Here is an 18,931-nt window from a genome sequence, read left to right on the forward strand (position 1 = left end):
AGACTATAAAATAACCTTATAAAACAACCCTAAGACTATAAAATAACCTGAACACTATAAAATAACCTTAACACTATAAAACAACCTTATAAAATAACCTGAACACTATAAAATAACCTTAACACTATAAAATAACCTTATAAAATAACCTGAACACTATAAAATAACCTTAACACTATAAAACAACCTTGTAAAATAACGTGAACACTATAAAATAACCTTATAAAATAACCTTAACACTATAAAATAACCTGACCACTATAAAACAACCTTATAAAATAACCCTATAAAATAACCTTTATATATATATATATATAAATATATATATATATGTATATATGTTTATATGTATAAATATACATATAAACGTGGATATATGTTATATATATAAATATGTAGAGACATGCACTTAAGGGAAAGAGAAAGAGAGAGAGAGAGAGAGAGAGAGAGAGAGGTGGAGTTGAGAGTGGAGGGGGGAGAGTCAGTTGAGACTAAGTCAACAAACCAATCAGTTTATCTACAGGAGAGAGAGAGAGGGGGAGAGTGAGAGAGAGAGAGAGAGAGGAGGAGGAGAAGGAGAGAGAGGAGGAGAAGGAGAGAGCAAAAGAAACGATAGACAAGTAAAATAGAAGAGATAAAAAAGGAGAAAAAGACAAGAAGACAAAAAAGAGATTGTGAACAGGAGGAGGAAGAACGACTGGACGTCCATTTAATCAGCTTAAGAGAGAGAGAGAGACACAGGTGAGTAACTCAAAGAGAGAGAGACCATCAGTTGTATAAAGACAATCACTAACTGTATATACAGATCATCAGTGACTGTATTTAAAGATGACCAGTGACTGTATATAAAGAGTGACTGTATATACAAATGATCAGTGACAGTATATAAAGAGTGACTGTATATAAAGATGATCAGTGACTGTATATAAAGAGTGACTGTATATACAAATGATCAGTGACAGTATATAAAGAGTGACTGTATATAAAGACCATCACTGACTGTATATAAAGACCATCACTGACTGTATATAAAGAGTGACTGTGTATAAAGATGATCAGTGACTGTATATAAAGATGATCACTGACTGTATATAAAGACCATCACTGACTGTATATAAAGACCATCACTGACTGTATATAAAGAGTGACTGTATATAAAGATGATCAGTGACTGTATATAAAGATGATCACTGACTGTATATAAAGATGATCACTGACTGTATATAAAGATGATCACTGACTGTTTATAAAGAGTGACTGTATATAAAGACGATCACTGACTGTATATAAAGATGATCACTGACTGTATATAAAGATGATCACTGACTGTTTATAAAGAGTGACTGTATATAAAGGCCATCACTGACTGTAAATAAAGAGTGACTGTATATAAAGACGATCACTGACTGTATATAAAGATGATCACTGACTGTTTATAAAGAGTGACTGTATATAAAGATGATCATTGACTGTATATAAAGAGTGACTGTATATAAAGATGATCAGTGACTGTATATACAAATGATCACTGACAGTATATAAAGACCATCACTGACTGTATATAAAGACCATCACTGACTGTATATAAAGACCATCACTGACTGTATATAAAGACCATCACTGACTGTATATAAAGAGTGACTGTGTATAAAGATGATCACTGACTGTATATAAAGACCATCACTGACTGTATATAAAGACCATCACTGACTGTATATAAAGAGTGACTGTATATAAAGATGATCAGTGACTGTATATAAAGATGATCACTGACTGTATATAAAGATGATCACTGACTGTTTATAAAGAGTGACTGTATATAAAGACGATCACTGACTGTATATAAAGATGATCACTGACTGTATATAAAGATGATCACTGACTGTTTATAAAGAGTGACTGTATATAAAGATGATCATTGACTGTATATAAAGAGTGACTGTCTATAAAGACCATCACTGACTGTATATAAAGAGTGACTGTATATAAAGATGATCAGTGACTGTATATAAAGACCATCAGTGACTGTATATAAAGACCATCACTGACTGTATATAAAGACCATCAGTGACTGTATATAAAGGCCATCAGTGACTGTATATAAAGACCATCACTGACTGTATATAAAGACCACCAGTGACTGTATATAAAGAGTGACTGTATATAAAGACCATCACTGACTCTATATAAAGAGTGACTGTATAAAAAGATGATCAGTGACTGTATATAAAGAGTGACTGTATAAAAAGATGATCAGTGACTGTATATAAAGAGTGACTGTATATAAAGATGATCACTGACTGTATATAAAGACCATCAGTGACTGTATATAAAGATGATCACTGACTGTATATAAAGATGGTCACTGACTGTATATAAAGACCATCAGTGACTGTATATAAAGATCATCACTGACTGTATGCAAAGACCATCACTGACTGTATATAAAGACCATCACTGACTGTATGCAAAGACCATCACTGACTGTATATAAAGACCATCACTGACTGTATATAAAGATGATCACTGACTGTATATAAAGACCATCAGTGACTGTATATAAAGATGATCACTGACTGTATATAAAGATGGTCACTGACTGTATATAAAGACCATCACTGACTGTATATAAAGATCATCACTGACTGTATATAAAGACGATCAGTGACTGTATATAAAGACCATCACTGACTGTATATAAAGATGATCACTGACTTTATATAAAGACCATCACTGACTGTATATAAAGACCATCACTGACTGTATATAAAGATGATCACTGACTGTATATAAAGAGTAACTGTATATAAAGATGGTCACTGACTGTATATAAAGACGATCACTGACTGTATATAAAGACGATCAGTGACTGTATATAAAGATGGTCACTGACTGTATATAAAGACGATCAGTGACTGTATATAAAGACCATCAGTGACTGTATATAAAGATGATCACTGACTGTATATTAAGATGATCACTGACTGTATATAAAGACGATCAGTGACTGTATATAAAGATGGTCACTGACTGTATATAAAGACGATCAGTGACTGTATATAAAGACGATCAGTGACTGTATATAAAGATGGTCACTGATTTTATATAAAGACGATCAGTGATTGTATTCAGTGTGGTTTTGTTTCAGGGGGCGGGGCTAAAGGACCTTCAGTTGGTGTTGACCAACAAATGGATGGTTCAGCTGTAACCATGACAACCACCTGTTTGTGTTGGACTAACCTGTGGAAATGTGACTTCCTGTTGAACTTCCTGTCTGTGTGACCATCGGTCCACTATGTCCCTCCCCTTGCTTCTCGTCTCCATCCTCCTGCCGACACTGGGCCGGACTCAGTTCAATCTGTGTCGCTCTCTGCGCGGCTCGGAGGCGGGGCCAGGGTGGGAGTTTTACGCTTGTCAGCCGCCACCCACAAACATGAAGGAAGTAATGCAGATCAGAGTCGACCCCCCAGGGATCACATGTGGAAACCCACCTGAGAGATTCTGTACACTGGTCAGTAACACACACACACACACCTGAACATACACACACACCTGAACATATACACACACACCTGAACACACACACACACACCTTAACATACACACACACACCTGAACATACACACACCTGAACATACACACATACCTGAACACACACACACACACCTGAACATACACACACACACCTGAACACACACACACACACCTGAACATACACACACACCTGAACATACACACATACACCTGAACATACACACACACACCTGAACATACACACATACCTGAACACACACACATACACCTGAACATACACACACACACACCTGAACACACACCTGAACATACACACACACACCTGAACATACACACATACACCTGAACATACACACACACACCTGAACATACACACATACCTGAACACACACACATACACCTGAACATACACACACACACACCTGAACACACACCTGAACATACACACCTGAACACACACACACACCTGAACACACAGGAAGACAGGAAGAGAGGGGAAAAAAAAGATTCTTCAATTATTGGAAAAATCTGTGTGTGTGTGTGTGTGTGTGTGTGTGTGTGTGTGTGTGTGTGTGTGTGTGTGTGTGTGTGTGTGTGTGTGTGTGTGTGTGTGTTTGTGTGTGTATGTGTGTGTGTGTGTGTGTGTGTGTGTGTGTGTGCACTAGGGTGTGTGTGTGTGCACTAGTGTGACAGTTGGCAGCAGCAGCTGAAGTTAAAGGATAAACCTCTAACACAGTAGTGATCAGATTAACATTAGTGTTAATCTGAGCACTACTGTGTTAGTGGGACACACACACACACACACACACACACTAGTAAATCTTGTGTTAACACCTTTGGGGGAAGGGGTTAGCCCTAACCCTAACCCGTATGTTTGATATTCTATATGTGTTCTCCACAGACTTGTTCAGTCTGACATGTGGTCAAAGATAAATGCTCATTTTAAATGACACTAGATCATCAGTTCACACCAACATCTATGGGCAGCACTTCTTTTTCTAAGGTCAATTTAGAACACTTAGGTATGCGGAATCAGGAATACTGGGATCGAAACGTTCACCATCTAGAAAGAGGATAACCTGCTCTACCCCTGAGCCACAGACACCCCCAACTAACCAATGCAGATGAAAACAAGACATCATTTGCAAAGTTAAAGATCATTTATTATAAAGTTGTTTGTGGTTGATCATATGTTCTGTGTTCTCTTTGTTCTCAGGAAAACCCGTATCTGTGCAGTGATGAATGTGATGCGTCCAGCCCCGACCTGTCTCACCCTCCTCAGCTCATGGGAGACAGGGAGAGGGGAGGACTCATCACCTATTGGCAGACAGTCACATGGTCCAGGTATCCAGAGCCACTATTGGCCAACATCACTTTGTCCTGGAACAAGAGTCTGGAGGTGGTCGATGACATCATCATCACCTTTGAGTACGGTCGTCCAACCAGCATGGTTCTGGAGAAGTCTCTGGACAAAGGTGATTGGTTGAATCAGCTCAAGTTTCACTGATGTTAAAACTGTTGACAGAGAACTTCCCCTGGTCCAGTCCCAAAACAGAACCTTCAGAACCTTGAGGGACTTTAGAACACACTCAAATATCCAGAACCAGATTGAAGAAATACATGATGTTGATGTTAATGAGTCTTTGAATCTTCTATTATCAATAACGATAATAATAATAATGTTTGTGTTTAAGGGCTAACGTGGCAGCCATATCAGTTCTACGCTGACGACTGTCTTGAGATTTTCGGCATGTCGCCTAAACGAGTGTCTGATTTAGCTTGGAGTAATTTAACACGGGTAATCTGCACGGAGCAGTACTCCCGCTGGGTCGGAGCCAAGGTGAGAAACTGCACCCCACACTGGTCAAACTGGGAAACATTTAATGGTCTTTTTATTATATCTACTGTTCATGAAATTATCTGGAAAATAAAAGTGCTTGATCAATAAGTTTAAAGTTTGATTGACAGGTGCTCTGCTCCTGACCAATAGAAAACTGACGGATACTGTTTGACCAATAGGAGGAGAAGGTCGTGGTGTTCGAGGTGCGAGCTCGGTTCGGGGTGTTTGCAGGTCCGAAGTTGATCAACATGGATGCTCTGTACACCCGAATGGAGACAGTAAAAGGTCTGAGAGACTTCTTCACCTTCACCAACCTCCGCCTAAGACTCCTTCGCCCGGCATTGGGGGGGACGTATGTCCAGAGAGACAACCTGCTCAAGTACTTCTACGCCATCTCCAACATCGATGTACCTGCCAGGTAACGTGTCTAACCACAACCAACTACAACTAACTATTATCAACCACGGCCAACCAAAACCAACTGCAACCAAATAAAGCTAACTATAACCAACTAAAACTAACCACAACCAACTATAAACAACTAAAACTAACTATATCCAACCACGACCAACCGAAACCAACTACAACCAAATAATACTAACCACAACCAACTACAACTCACCAAAACCAACTGAAACTAACTATGACCAACTACAACTAACCACAACCAACTACACCCAACCTCAACCAACTAAAACTAACTATAATCAACCACGGCCAACAAAAACATCTACAACCAAATAAAATTAACTAACCACAACCAACTACAACCAACTACTTCCAACCACAACCAAAACTAACTATAAGCAACTAACCCTAACCACACCCAACCATAACCAACTAAAACTAACTATAACTATAGCTATAACTAACCAAAACCAACTACAACTTAGCACAAACAGCTATAACCAATTAAAACCAATCATAACCAAATATAACTAACTACATCCAACTAACTGTAATTAATCCTAGCATCATGACCTGTGTGCAGGTGTAAGTGTAACCTTCATGCATCTCTGTGTGTGATGCGTGACGCGACTCTTCGGTGCGAGTGTGAACACAACACGTCCGGTCAGGACTGTCAGAGCTGCAGTGACGGGTTCAGATCCTGGAGACCTGGATCTTATCTGCCTCTGCCCATGGGCACTGCCAACACCTGTATGTATTTATACACACACACACACACACACACACACACAGACACACACACACACACAAACACACACTAGCTCCACCACTGGGTCTAAATGAAGTTCAAGAGTTTAACTCTAGAGGGCAGTACTAAAGAAAAGGTAGATCTGAGCAGATCTGATTGATTGATTGTGATTGGTTGAGGATTTGTTTCATCACACAAAAACAAAGGAAAACTGTCATGGTTACTATGAGTCCCACATTTTGTGTGAGAGAAATTTAAGTAAGAGCCTCAAATCATCTTCACAAATGATCTTTGATCCATCAAGAAACATTATCCTTCATGTCCAGCAGGGGGTGTGATCTTCACTCACCTTCATCGTCATCATCACCTCTTCTTTTCTGTTGACCCCCCCCCCCCCCCCCCCCCCCCCGCTCATCAGAGGAACTGCACTTTTGTTATTCAGTAAAAGTTTGATCATAAACTTTTTGTTTTTTCAGGTGAAACAAGAGACACAACAGCCAGTAAGTCACCTGTCTGTCTATCCAACTGTCTGTCTGTCCAACTGTCTGTCTGCTCACCTGTCTGTCTGTTCACGTGTTAACGTACCTGTCTGACTGCTCACTAAAGAGCCTTAACTCTTCTTCTCTGACAGATGATGACTCAAACACAACATCTGCTGGAGACACTGACACGACTGTTACCACCACTACTACTACTACCACTACTACTACTATCACTACTACTACTACAGACAATATTATATTGACTGGCACTGCCACAACTGATGCCACAGTGACAGACAGTACGCCACCTAGTGTCAGTATTTCTACTCCTCCCTTTTCTGACCCTGCTACTACAGGTAGAACGTCTGTTCTTTTGAACACATGGTCAAGTGGGGCAGTGGACACAGGACGTACTGGTTCTGATTCTCCTGCAGACCCACAGAGTATTTCGACTGCACAAAAAAGTAGCAGTGATACTACACCTACATCATCACTAACTCAAACTACTTCTAACACTTCTCTCACCAGAACTAGTGATACTGATGACTCTCTTGCAACTGAAGTATCTACTATGACATTTCCTGGAACTAATACTGCAGTCAGTAGTACTGCCAATACGGCAGTCAGTACTGCAGGTACACAGGAAACAGTTCCATCTAACAGTCCAGTAGTGGACACAACAGACACTGTGTTCGAGTTAGCTCCCACAGAACCAGACCTCACCTCTCTCCGTAAAACTTGTAGAACGTCTAGTTCCAACAGTAACACCTACAACCCAACAATCCCGGTCTGCAGAACTGAAACTGAGGTGTGGATTTTTGACTCAGTGACTCCACCCTCTGACTTCACTTCCTCATCAGACAACACAGACTCCATCCTTTTTGGGACTCGTACTACCAACCTGATCACCAGTACTTCCCTTTTTGCTGATGGCACCAGATCCACTAGAGTGCCGCCTCCAACGACCATCCCAGAAATAACCCCTCCCAGTGACAGGACTCTATCTGGAAGTTCTCCATCCACCACAACAGCCCCAACCAGTGCACCCGGAAATGCCTCACCTGCAGAGGGATCTGACACAAGTTCTCCTGTCGTTCCTCCAAACAATCAAATAGATATTCCACCTGCTGTTGAACCTCTGCCTGATAAACCACTTCCTGATGCACCTCCACCTGATGTACCTACACCTGATAAACCACTTCCTGATGCACCTCCACCTGATGTACCTACACCTGATAAACCACTTCCTGATGTACCTCCGCCTGTTGAACTTCCGCCTGATAAACCACTTCCTGATGTACCTACACCTGATAAACCTCCGCCTGATGTACCTCCGCCTGATAAACCACTTCCTGATGTACCTCTGCCTGATGAACCTCCACCTGATGTACCTCCTTCTTATATATCTCCGCCTGATTTGCCCCCCTCTTATGTACCTCCGCCAGATAAACCACTTCCTGATGTACCTCTGCCTGATGTACTGCCTCTTGATGTACCTCCTCCAGCTGTACTTTCTCCAAATGCGCCATCTCCAGATATACCTCCTCCTAATGTATTCTCTACCAATCTACCTCCTTCAGATGTTCCCCCAGAAGTGCCATCCTCTAGGACTCCAGACTCTCTGATAGATGTAACCCCTCCAAAAACAGAAACTGTAGAGTCTTTGCCATCTCCCTCTGAGAAAGGAGGCAGTGATTCTGCACCAGAAATAAGCACCTTAGGTCCGTCTGATTCTGCTGGTGATTTGGCTCCTGTGGACTTCAACTTCCCCTTTCTGGAAGATAAAAATCAAGCTGAAACTGGATCAGATTCCGGAGCAGGACAAGTTTCTGGACCAGAACCTGTTGGTGATCCTGGGATCATTCCAGATTATTCTGGAGGATCTGTCAATGCCGCAGGATCTGATTCAAATGATCCTGGACTGAATTCCATCTCAGCTGATCCAGGCAAAGGAGAAAAACAGAAGAGTGGACTGGAATTAACTGGACCAGATTCTTCTGCAACAGATCGTTTGAGTCCTGATCTGGAAAATGGACCAGATTCTCCTCCAGCAGTGGATGATCTAGGAGTAGGTTTGTCTTCTACCGCAGCTCAGAAGGAGGGAAGGTCTGGAGAGGATTCAGCCACTGGGTCACCAGGACAACCAGAGTCCAGTGAAAAGAAAGACTCAAAACAAGAGAAAACAGGAGAGCAGGAAGTGAAAAAAGGTACATAATGATGAGCTGTTATGGTTCAGATTAATTTTTAGGAATTAAGTAAGCAATATTTTAAATAAAACTGACTGCACATTCAGAGAATCTTGCTGATATAATTTTACAGCTGTGTGGTTTTGTTTTTTTGTTAATTTTTGAGCTTGGAAAAAGCAGCTTGACAGAAAAAGAGCAAACTTACTTGCTTTCAAAGTTTTCAAACATATAAATTAGTCCTCCCTGACAGGGGTACTTTTATTTGTTTCACTTTAAAACAATATGGTTTCTACATTACAAATATGTAGGTTCAAGTCTTTTTCAAGGGAACAAGATCCTTTACTTGTTTGTAGAGGATGTAAGTTCACATGGTGAAGACACAACCAATTAACTGTGAGGATGAACAAGGTCTGATGTCAAATCAAATCAACTCTGTGCATTTCTATACAAATTTAAATCCTCGACTTCTCTGTTAAACCAAACAGCTGCTGATGAAACCAAGAAAGAAAAAGAGCAAATAAAGAATGAAAAAGAGGAAGGACCGAAGGAGAAAGATGACAAAGGCTACGAGAAAAAAGGTAGAAGATGAAGTAACACAGTAGAAGAACAAGTAGTAACAGGAGTAGATCTGTGTCTGCTCACATGTTGTGTCTAGCTCTAACAGTAGTTAGTTCAGAGGTGGCTTCCATTAACCTTGACCGTAGAGTAAGGGAGTAACTTGCTCGTTGCCATGGTTACACTCTTCTTTGTGTCCAAAGCGACCCAGAAGATTCTGATTCCAGGAGGATCAAAGTTCAGTCAACTGTCAAAAATCGCCTATGTCACCTTCCAGGGTAAGACGGCCTCCAACCAACAGACCCCTCCCCCAAACAATGGCCCCTCCCACAAGAAATGTAGTTCTTCCTCAAAATGTCTGACTCCACCCCCTGAGCTTCACTACAGATGAGTCACTTTCAAGGTCGAAGGTCAAGCAAAAAAAAAAATGACACAAGCAAACATTTGACAAAGTGAAGTGATGTCACACATAGGATCAGCGTTTCATTACATTACTTTAAATTAAATTACATTCAAATACATTGCTTTACTTTACCTTGAGTTACATTACATTACTTTACATTGAGTTACATATCATGACACTGTTACATGACAACATGTTTGTGTGGTACTGACGTCAGATGTGTGTCTGTGTGTGTCAGAGTGTGAGTGTAATGGACACTCCAACCGCTGCAGCTACATCGACTTCATCAACGTCATCACATGTGTGAGCTGCAAACACAACACTCGAGGACAGAACTGTCAGTACTGTCGCCTTGGTTACTATAAAAACACCTCCCTGTCGCTAGAGGACGAGAACGTCTGTGTGGGTTAGTCATGTGCACACACACACACACATGCACGGTAAACACAAAAAACAGGTGCGCACATCATTACATTTGAAAAAGTATCGCTACTGCTACTGTTACTACTAATGACAACAACATCAATATTGTATCATCATTAACAATGATAATAATGATAACTGATAATAATATTGTCTGTGTCTGTGTCAGAGTGTGACTGTGATGAAGAGGGAAGTATTTCTCCACACTGCTCTGACTCTGGTCTCTGTCAGTGTAAAGACGGAGCCACAGGGAGGCGCTGTGACTCCTGTTTACCTGGATACACCTGGAGAGGAGGTGGAGCCAGCTGCTCAGGTACAAACAGTGAAGGGGTTGAGCTTCAGTTAAAAGCCAAACAGTAGGTTCCGGTCGAGATGGACTTGGTCTGACTGTGTCTGACTTGATCTGCCGACGTGATCTACCTGCGGCTGCAGGGGGCAAAAATAAAAAATACAGATGTCAAGTCAGACACCCTATTTTTCTCATAGCGTCAGAGATGGGAATAACAAACGATCTCACAGAGATTGATTTATTCTTTACAGATAAAACAGATTACATTGCATTAGATATCATCTAGTTGACGCTTTTGTCCGATACGTCAGCGACTGACAATAAGTGCATGAACCATAAGGGTACAGACCCAGAACAAGAATCAAGTAAGTAAGAATCAAGCCAAACTACAAAGTGCTACATGTAAGTGCAACTAAACTGACAATTTTTTTACCCAAGGTGTAGTCCGAAGAGATGTCTTTAGTCTGTGGTGGAAGATGTGTACACTTTCTGTCCTTGTGTCAATGTGGAGCTTGTTCCACCATTTAGGAGCCAGGACAGCAAATAGTCATGATTTAGTTGAGTGGTTAGCTCGCAGTGAGAGAGCAGCTGTTTGGCCGATGCAAAGCGGAGTGGACGGGCTGGGGTGTAAGATTTGACCATGTCCTGGATGTAGACTGGACCAGATCTGTTCAGGGCACGGTACACAAGTACTAGTGTTTTGAAACGGATGTGGGCAGCCACTGGTAACCAGTGACGGGAGCGTAAGTGATTTAAATTAAAGACATTCTGCATTCTGGATGAGCTGCGGAGGTCCAATGGCACTAGCAGACCGGATAGACAGAAAGACTTTCCCTGGAAGGAAAAGTAGTTGCTGTGTGGACATCCACTGAGAGATGTCAGTCAGACAGGCAGAGATTCGTACTGCTACCTGTGTTTCAGATTGGGGGGAAAAAAGGATCACTTGGGTGTAATCTGTGCAGCTGTGGTAGGAAAAGCCATGTGTGTACAGATGTTTTTAAAATCTTTGTGTTTTATGAAAAAGAACGATGAAGAATGACTGAGCACTTAGTTTCAGTTGAAAATGAACCCATATTGGAAAGTGACCATGAGTAAATGCAGACTGTCAGGAGATGATCACATCATCTCTGGAGAGAAATAAACACAGAGAACTTTTTTCTTCTTTATTAATCAGCACTTTAGATATATTAAATAAGACACACGTGAAATAATAAAAAAGACAGATACACTGCCAGTGGTTATATATTAAGTGAATATTTATATATTCACACAATCATATATATAATCAAATATAATGTATACAATTTTAATTACGAGCTAAGAGGTGGAAAATGTTCCTGTGATATCTTTAGGTGCAAAAAGAGGTACACTGTACATTTATGGATATACACGGAGCAGAACATGCATCTGAATTTTCAGAATAAAAACAAGACATCAATCAGAGTAGAGTTGTGTCAACACAGAGAGATCCACTGCACAGTCTGACTGCAGTTGGCTACTTCTGGGCAAGATGGCGGACTGAGCGGTCACATGAGAGATGTGCTCTTGTGAAAATACCTCTAAAATGACCTTTGATATTTTGAGAACTTTTCATAGTGAAAATAACAATGAAATGTCTCATCAAGAACTGTCTTCACTGAGTGAGTGAGACCTGATGGACATTAGCAGTGTGGAGGAAATTTGACTTTGCAAGACCATAATGGTCTTTTAAGTGCACGTTTATTGTTTGGCAAAGAACGTCACATCTTACAGCATGCGGACATGTGAAAATGGGTAAGATGAAAAAACATTTTCGGGCATGCTCTTTTATACAGAAAGAGGTGTTGTATGTGCGTAAGAAGCAGATGTGTGTGTGAGTGTAAAGATAAAATGTGTGTGTAAGAATGGAATATGAAGTAAACCCCCTGAAGATAAGATTAGAGGAGACAGCACAGTGATTCCCAATGGCTCTGATGTCTGGATCTCTCAGAGACCAGCACCTTGTGAATCTAGTAGATAAAGGTCATGATAAATCTGCCATGAGGCAGGTCACCAACGGACATGTCACACATGGCACGGTCATGTTGTCACACATGATATGCATAAGCAGAGATAATACATAGTTTAGTATGATTATATAATTTTCCATTACAGCAGTTAAAAACAAACTTTGGAGGAAACAAGGGAGTCTCTGCTGTGCACTCAATCCAAGGTGCTCCCACCTGAAAAAAACTTTGTGAGGCCAAATGTAAATGAAGTATAAAACTCCACCATACTTGCAGTGATTCACTCGCTAACAACAACATTTGATACTCAAGATAAGAATTAGAAGAACGCAGCTGAAGCAAAACAGTGCTAGGATTGCTAGCTTGACCAAAACATCTGAGTTTAATGCTGCGAAGGTAAAAGACTGCAAACTAAGAGTCTCAGTGAGGAGACATCTGCCTCCACCGGGGGAGGAGAGAGACATGGAGAGGAGAGAGGGGGGGAGAAGAGAGAGATAGTGGGGAGGAGGAGAGAGAGAGATAGTGAGGAGGAGAGGGAGGGGGAGAGAGAGGAGAGAGAGGGGGGGAAGAGGGGAGAGAAGAGAGAGAGATAGTGGGGTGGAGAGGGAGGGGGAGAGAGAGGAGAGAGAGGGGGGGAAGAGGGGAGAGAAGAGAGAGAAATAGTGGGGAGGAGGAGAGAGAGAGAGATAGTGGGGAGGGGGAGACAGACAGAATGTTAAGTGTTAAGACTAGCGTGCATCGCACCTCATCAAGACAAACGCACCTTGAGTTTACTTTCCTGTAAAGTCACACAGTGAAATTTTAATGCAAAAATGATCAATAATCAAATAATTAATGAAACACTTCCTGTCTCCTTAGTTAACATTTGCGACGCAGAGCGTTTGATTTGTAAAAATGGAGGAACCTGCGTCGACTTCCAGCGTTGCATCTGTCCGGAGAACTTTACAGGTAAACACACACCTGGTGTGGGCGGGGTCTTGTGATTTCACGGCTCAGATGTTATGGGCGGGATCTGATGATGTCATCACATGTGCAGGTTCACTCTGTGAGCAGAGCATCTGTCGGAAGAAGACTGGTTGCCTTGACAACGCTGAGGGATCCTCCTTCTCTCTGACTTCACACCATTACCTGCTGGTCCTGAGTCTGCTCATGTCTGCATTCTGATGCCCACGCCCACTGATGTCACAATATTATTTTTTTTTTATTTTTTTTACTGAACCTGTGGAAACAGGATATGACATGATAGTCTTATGATGTCATCGTCATGGGCTGTGTCCGAAATCCCCCAGTACTTCACGATATGTCTTCTGTGTAGTGGACTATATACTATATATACTGACCTCATCACTATATAATGTATTCTGTGTAGAGGATGTGGTGGCAATTTCTGTGAAACAAGCACAAAGCACAAGTCCAAGTTTAATTCAGCATCTGCAGATGGACTCATTAGTACACATCACCTGAATGACATGCACAAATGAGCAAAGAACATAGGAGAATCTGTGTTCTTATAACTCACTCCCACTAAGCATGAAAAGGTTTTTATTACCCTCTTATACTTTCACTCAGTGGAGGAGACGTCCTGTCCTTTTGTTTACATGTTCTGTGGATGACCCCCCTGTGAGAACCCTGGTGTTAGATCCCAATCAGAGATACCAAGAGATGAGGTTTCTCAAGGCCATAAAACTCAAGTCTCTTAAGCCACCATCGTAAACCTTAAGGTTGCCCTTTTAGATTAACAATTTGCTCAGTCCCCCACATAAATGTCTGCTCATGCAATTATACATACACAAATGTCAAATTTCCATTACAAGGACTATATACTATATATACCGAGCTCATCACTATATAATGTCTTCTGTGTAGAGGACTATATACTATATATACTGAGCTCATCAGTAAATTAAAAAACACTTTCAGACATTTTCTCTGCATCGGTTCATTGTCACAGGATCATGACAAACAACAACAACAACAACAACAACAACAACAACAACAACGGTCCCTGTGAAATCCCACAGTGAATTTTAAATGTTTATTTTACTCTTAGTATTAAAACTTTTAGTTAAAAACACGTTGAATGTTCATCTTTAAATGTAGAAATAAACATGTTTGTCTAATTTTGTGATGCTCTGCTCATATTTATACGTTAACTAACTAACTCTTCACCCTCACACAGTCCAGTGTCTGGTGAGGACCAGACTAAATGTCCTCACAGTGACGGTATTGAAACACAATTGACTTCAGAACTATAGAAAAACACACACTCGTCTCGACGTCACACGACACTTTCCATGTTGTCTCGTGACGTCATCAAAGCGCGTCAGCAGCAGCTGCTGATCCAACATGCTGTCGTGGTGTCGGACCGGAGCGACCTTGGTGTTCGGAGCGGGGGTCGGAGCCGCGGTCAGCCGCCTGCTGAGCTTCAGAGGCGGCGAGGAGGAGGAGGATCGAGCCGGTGTCCTCCACAGAGTCCCGGTACTTCCGGTACCGAGAGTCCTGGCCTCCGAGCTGACGGTGAGACAGACAGAGACAGACAGACTAACTGATAGAAAGACAGACAGACAAACGTATTGAGAGACAGACAGACAGTAAGAGACAGACAATAGGAGACAGAAAGACAAACGTATTGAGAGACAGACAGACAGTAAGAGACACACAGACAAATGTATTGAGAGACAGACAGACAGTAAGAGACACACAGACAAATGTATTGAGAGACAGACAGACGGTAAGAGACACACAGACAAACGTATTGAGAGACAGACAGACGGTAAGAGACACACAGACAAACGTATTGAGAGACAGACAGACGGTAAGAGACAGACAAACGTATTGAGAGACAGACAGACGGTAAGAGACACACAGACAAACGTATTGAGAGACAGACAGACGGTAAGAGACACACAGACAAACGTATTGAGAGACAGACAGACAAACGTATTGAGAGACAGACAGACAAACGTATTGAGAGACAGACAGACGGTAAGAGACACACAGACAAACGTATTGAGAGACAGACAGACAAACGTATTGAGAGACAGACAGACGGTGAGAGACAGCTGGGATGTACGAGGCTGATGAGAACTCAGGGTTTATAAGTTTCCTCTGTTTGTGTCTCCAGTGTGTTGGGGGGCGTCACATATTCAGCTCCACAGTAAATCAGATCATTAAGGGACCTGATATTTAATTAACCACATTTTATTCTTATATTTTTTTGATATAGTGGTTTGAACTTTTATCAAGTTTAATGTATATATATCCTATGTGTTTCTATAGGAAATGGAGGGGGGGAGTGTAACTGCTCCAATAGAAACAGAAGTGTGTAAGACTGAGGCTCTGCCTCCTGGTCTTGACTCTGGTCCATGATGGTTTTAAAAAGATATTTCTAGATCTGCTCCAGATCGGACGAGGTTTTCTTTCCAGGTCTTCATCCAGCTGCTCTGATTGGTTTGTGACTCACTAACGCTGTGACTGATAATCCAGGTGAGTCCAGGTGCATCCGGAGCTGTGATGAAGTACGGCTTTCCCTCATTGGCCAACATCAAGACCCGAGAGTCCTACGTAACCTCCTACGACCCCCGCACACGCACTGCATCCTGGGTGATTGAGAGGCTGAACCCTGCCTCCCTGTGTGGGTCATCAAACAGGAAGTACTGTGACTTCAGAGAAGATGACAGGTGAGTAAATCCTCAGCAGGAAGACAACTAACAAACTCGGGATTCATCACTTGTATGAAAACAAAGCTGTTGATTTGTTTCCTGAGACTAAACTCCTTCTCCAGTGTGCACTTGTTTCATAGGTCGACCAATGATGACTACAGGGGGAGTGGCTTCGACAGAGGTCACCTGGCTGCAGCAGCCAATCACAAGTGGAGTCAGAAAGCAATGGACGACACATTCTACCTGAGCAACGTCGCCCCACAGGTAACACACAGATGCACGCACGCACGCACGCATGCACGCACGCACACACGCACACAGTTACAGTTTGTGTGTGTGCTCAGAACCCTCACCTGAACCAGAACACCTGGAACAATCTGGAGAAACTCTGTCGCTCTTTGACCAAACGTTACCTGAACGTGTACGTGTGCAGCGGTCCACTCTACCTGCCCAGGTAACCTCTGACTCTTCTTCTGTGGTGTCTAAGTGCTCAGGGGAGGATCTTCAGGATGACCTCATCAGGTGTGTGTGTGTTTTAGGCATGAGGCTGATGGGAAACTCTACGTTCGTTATCAGGTTATTGGACGAAACCACGTCGCTGTGCCAACCCACTTCTTCAAGGTGAGTCCTCATCATGATGAGGATGAAGTCACCTGTCTGTCAGCCAATGACGTCACCTTTCCTGTGTCTACTCAGGTGCTGATCCTGGAGCAGGCGGATGGTAGAGGAGTGGAGATTCGGTCCTATGTTTTACCAAATGAACCAATAGATGAGAAGGTTCCTCTGGAGCGTTTCCTGGTTCCCATAGAAACCATAGAGAGAGCGTCAGGACTTCTGTTTGTCCCGAACATCATGAAGAGAACCAACAGCCTACAGGCTGTGACTGACAGACCAACTACAGTACCCAGAATACATCAGTGACAGATAAACTACAGTGACTTTGGTTCTCAGTAGTTCAGTTGAAGTTGTCGTGGAAATAAACAGGAAGTGAAGTAAATCAGACGGAATGTGAAAGTTCATCCAGTAAAACATCAGCAGGAGTGTCTTGCTGTTCTGGGTTTGTTCCTTCATGGTTGATGCACTTATGGAAGTCGCTTTGGATAAACACGTCAGCTAAATGAAATCATCCGACCAACACGGCCTTACCTTCCACTCTTACGCCGACGACAACCAACTCTTCTTAAGCACTCATCCTTCCACTGAGCTCCCCCCAGTCACTAGTCAACTGCCTACACGACATCAAAGTGTGGATTTCATCAAACCTCCTAAAACTGAACAGTAATAAGACAGAACTCATGGTTGTGGCCTCCAAGGCTCTGCTCCAGAAGGTTGGAGATCTCCTCCTCAACATCGACTGCGCTCCATCTCCCCTTCCCCCGAGGTCCACAACCCGGGCATTGTTCTTGACTCCACCCTCTCCTTCAAATCCCACATCAAATCTGTCACCAAATCCGCCTTCTTCCACCTTAAAAATATTTTAAATAATTATTCAACCAACCTCATCCAACCCTACACTCCGCTCAGAAGGCTATAATCATCAAACTCAGGTTTGCTCTCCATCCCCAACACCAAACTCCAAACTTTTGGAGACAGAGCCTTCAGTGTTGCAGCCCCCACCCTCTGGTACTCTCTCTCTGTCAAAATACGCAACGCTGAATCTGTCGAAATCTTCTAAAAAAACTCCTCAAGCAGCAACTCTTCACTAAGGCCTTTGGCCTCAGTTCATGCTCCACCCTGCTGCTAAATTTGATCCTGTTTTGTATTATTACTTTTTCTTTTCTCTTCTGTCTTGTCCTCACAAACTTATGTAAAGCGTCCTTGGGTCCTGTAAAGGCGCTATATAAAATCAAGGCATTATTATTATTATAAATCTAATGTGAGGTAATGATTGATTTGTGATTGAATCAATGACAGACTCTGAAAAGCTGCTTTGTCAAACCAGGTGTGTCCAGGGATTTCTTCTCCAAGCTAGCATGAAGCTTATACTTCACATTTAGCAGTTTCTACTCCCCATCCATCATTAATTTGAATCATTTCTGTCTAAAATCGATAAACTTCAGAGAATAGAAAATGTCCCTTAGGTTTACATTAGAATCATAGAAACACCCTGAAACACTAAATATAGTATTTATTGTCTAATTTGTGTGTGTTTTATTCATTTATTTTTCTTTTGTGATCAAACCTTCAAATTATTTTTTTTTTTCCCATTCATTTACTCAATGATGTCATTAAGATGAGTTGAGGGGTTTGAAGGGATTTAAAACTTAGTCAAACTTAAATTTGAATAGATAACATGAAAAATATCCACTGATTCAAAACCTTAAGGGGTTATTTTTAATAAAACAATTCATTTAATAATGTTAAATGTCAGAGCCCTGTATTAACTAACCACTAATATTGATCAATGTGACTAATA

At 41.7% G+C, this 18,931-nt stretch overlaps 2 protein-coding genes across 6 annotated transcripts; both read left to right on the forward strand.

Annotated features, from left to right (window-relative positions):
• Nucleotides 1–503: 503 nt before the first annotated feature.
• Nucleotides 504–14,973, forward strand: ntng2a (netrin g2a). 4 transcript variants are annotated; one of them, XM_069523089.1, is made up of 14 exons: nt 504–741; nt 3,149–3,511; nt 4,751–5,009; nt 5,229–5,374; nt 5,554–5,792; nt 6,366–6,532; nt 7,007–7,030; nt 7,162–9,219; nt 9,684–9,776; nt 9,957–10,031; nt 10,395–10,562; nt 10,749–10,892; nt 13,712–13,801; nt 13,890–14,973. In XM_069523089.1, the coding sequence occupies exons 2-14, from the start codon at nt 3,296–3,298 to the stop codon at nt 14,015–14,017; spliced, it is 3,807 nt and encodes a 1,268-aa protein (XP_069379190.1). In that variant the 5' UTR covers nt 504–741; nt 3,149–3,295; the 3' UTR covers nt 14,018–14,973. The 4 variants fall into 4 exon arrangements, with proteins under 4 accessions (XP_069379190.1, XP_069379191.1, XP_069379192.1 ...); XM_069523090.1 differs by having other exon boundaries at nt 7,873–9,219; XM_069523091.1 differs by having other exon boundaries at nt 8,128–9,219.
• Nucleotides 14,974–15,148: 175 nt separating this feature from the next.
• On the forward strand, nt 15,149–18,880 carry endog (endonuclease G). Of its 2 annotated transcripts, XM_020109493.2 has the most exons (6): nt 15,150–15,370; nt 16,340–16,533; nt 16,638–16,779; nt 16,860–16,969; nt 17,055–17,136; nt 17,212–18,654. In XM_020109493.2, the coding sequence occupies exons 1-6, from the start codon at nt 15,200–15,202 to the stop codon at nt 17,434–17,436; spliced, it is 924 nt and encodes a 307-aa protein (XP_019965052.1). In that variant the 5' UTR covers nt 15,150–15,199; the 3' UTR covers nt 17,437–18,654. The 2 variants fall into 2 exon arrangements, with proteins under 2 accessions (XP_019965053.1, XP_019965052.1); XM_020109494.2 differs by lacking the exon at nt 16,860–16,969 and having other exon boundaries at nt 15,149–15,370; nt 17,092–17,136; nt 17,212–18,880.
• Nucleotides 18,881–18,931: the final 51 nt, after the last annotated feature.

The sequence above is a fragment of the Paralichthys olivaceus genome, chromosome 4 (genome assembly GCF_024713975.1).
Source record: "Paralichthys olivaceus isolate ysfri-2021 chromosome 4, ASM2471397v2, whole genome shotgun sequence".
In the NCBI taxonomy this organism is placed as follows: domain Eukaryota; kingdom Metazoa; phylum Chordata; class Actinopteri; order Pleuronectiformes; family Paralichthyidae; genus Paralichthys; species Paralichthys olivaceus.

Coding starts and splice junctions, on each gene's coding strand:
- endog (XM_020109493.2), top strand. CDS start 15,200: ATGCTGTCGTGGTGTCGGACCGGAGCGACCTTGGTGTTCGGAGCGGGG. Junction 16,780..16,859: donor TGAGCAACGTCGCCCCACAG/GTAACACACAGA, acceptor GTGTGTGCTCAG/AACCCTCACCTGAACCAGAA. Junction 17,137..17,211: donor TGCCAACCCACTTCTTCAAG/GTGAGTCCTCAT, acceptor GTGTCTACTCAG/GTGCTGATCCTGGAGCAGGC.
- ntng2a (XM_069523089.1), top strand. CDS start 3,296: ATGTCCCTCCCCTTGCTTCTCGTCTCCATCCTCCTGCCGACACTGGGC. Junction 5,375..5,553: donor CCCGCTGGGTCGGAGCCAAG/GTGAGAAACTGC, acceptor TTTGACCAATAG/GAGGAGAAGGTCGTGGTGTT. Junction 6,533..7,006: donor CATGGGCACTGCCAACACCT/GTATGTATTTAT, acceptor TTGTTTTTTCAG/GTGAAACAAGAGACACAACA.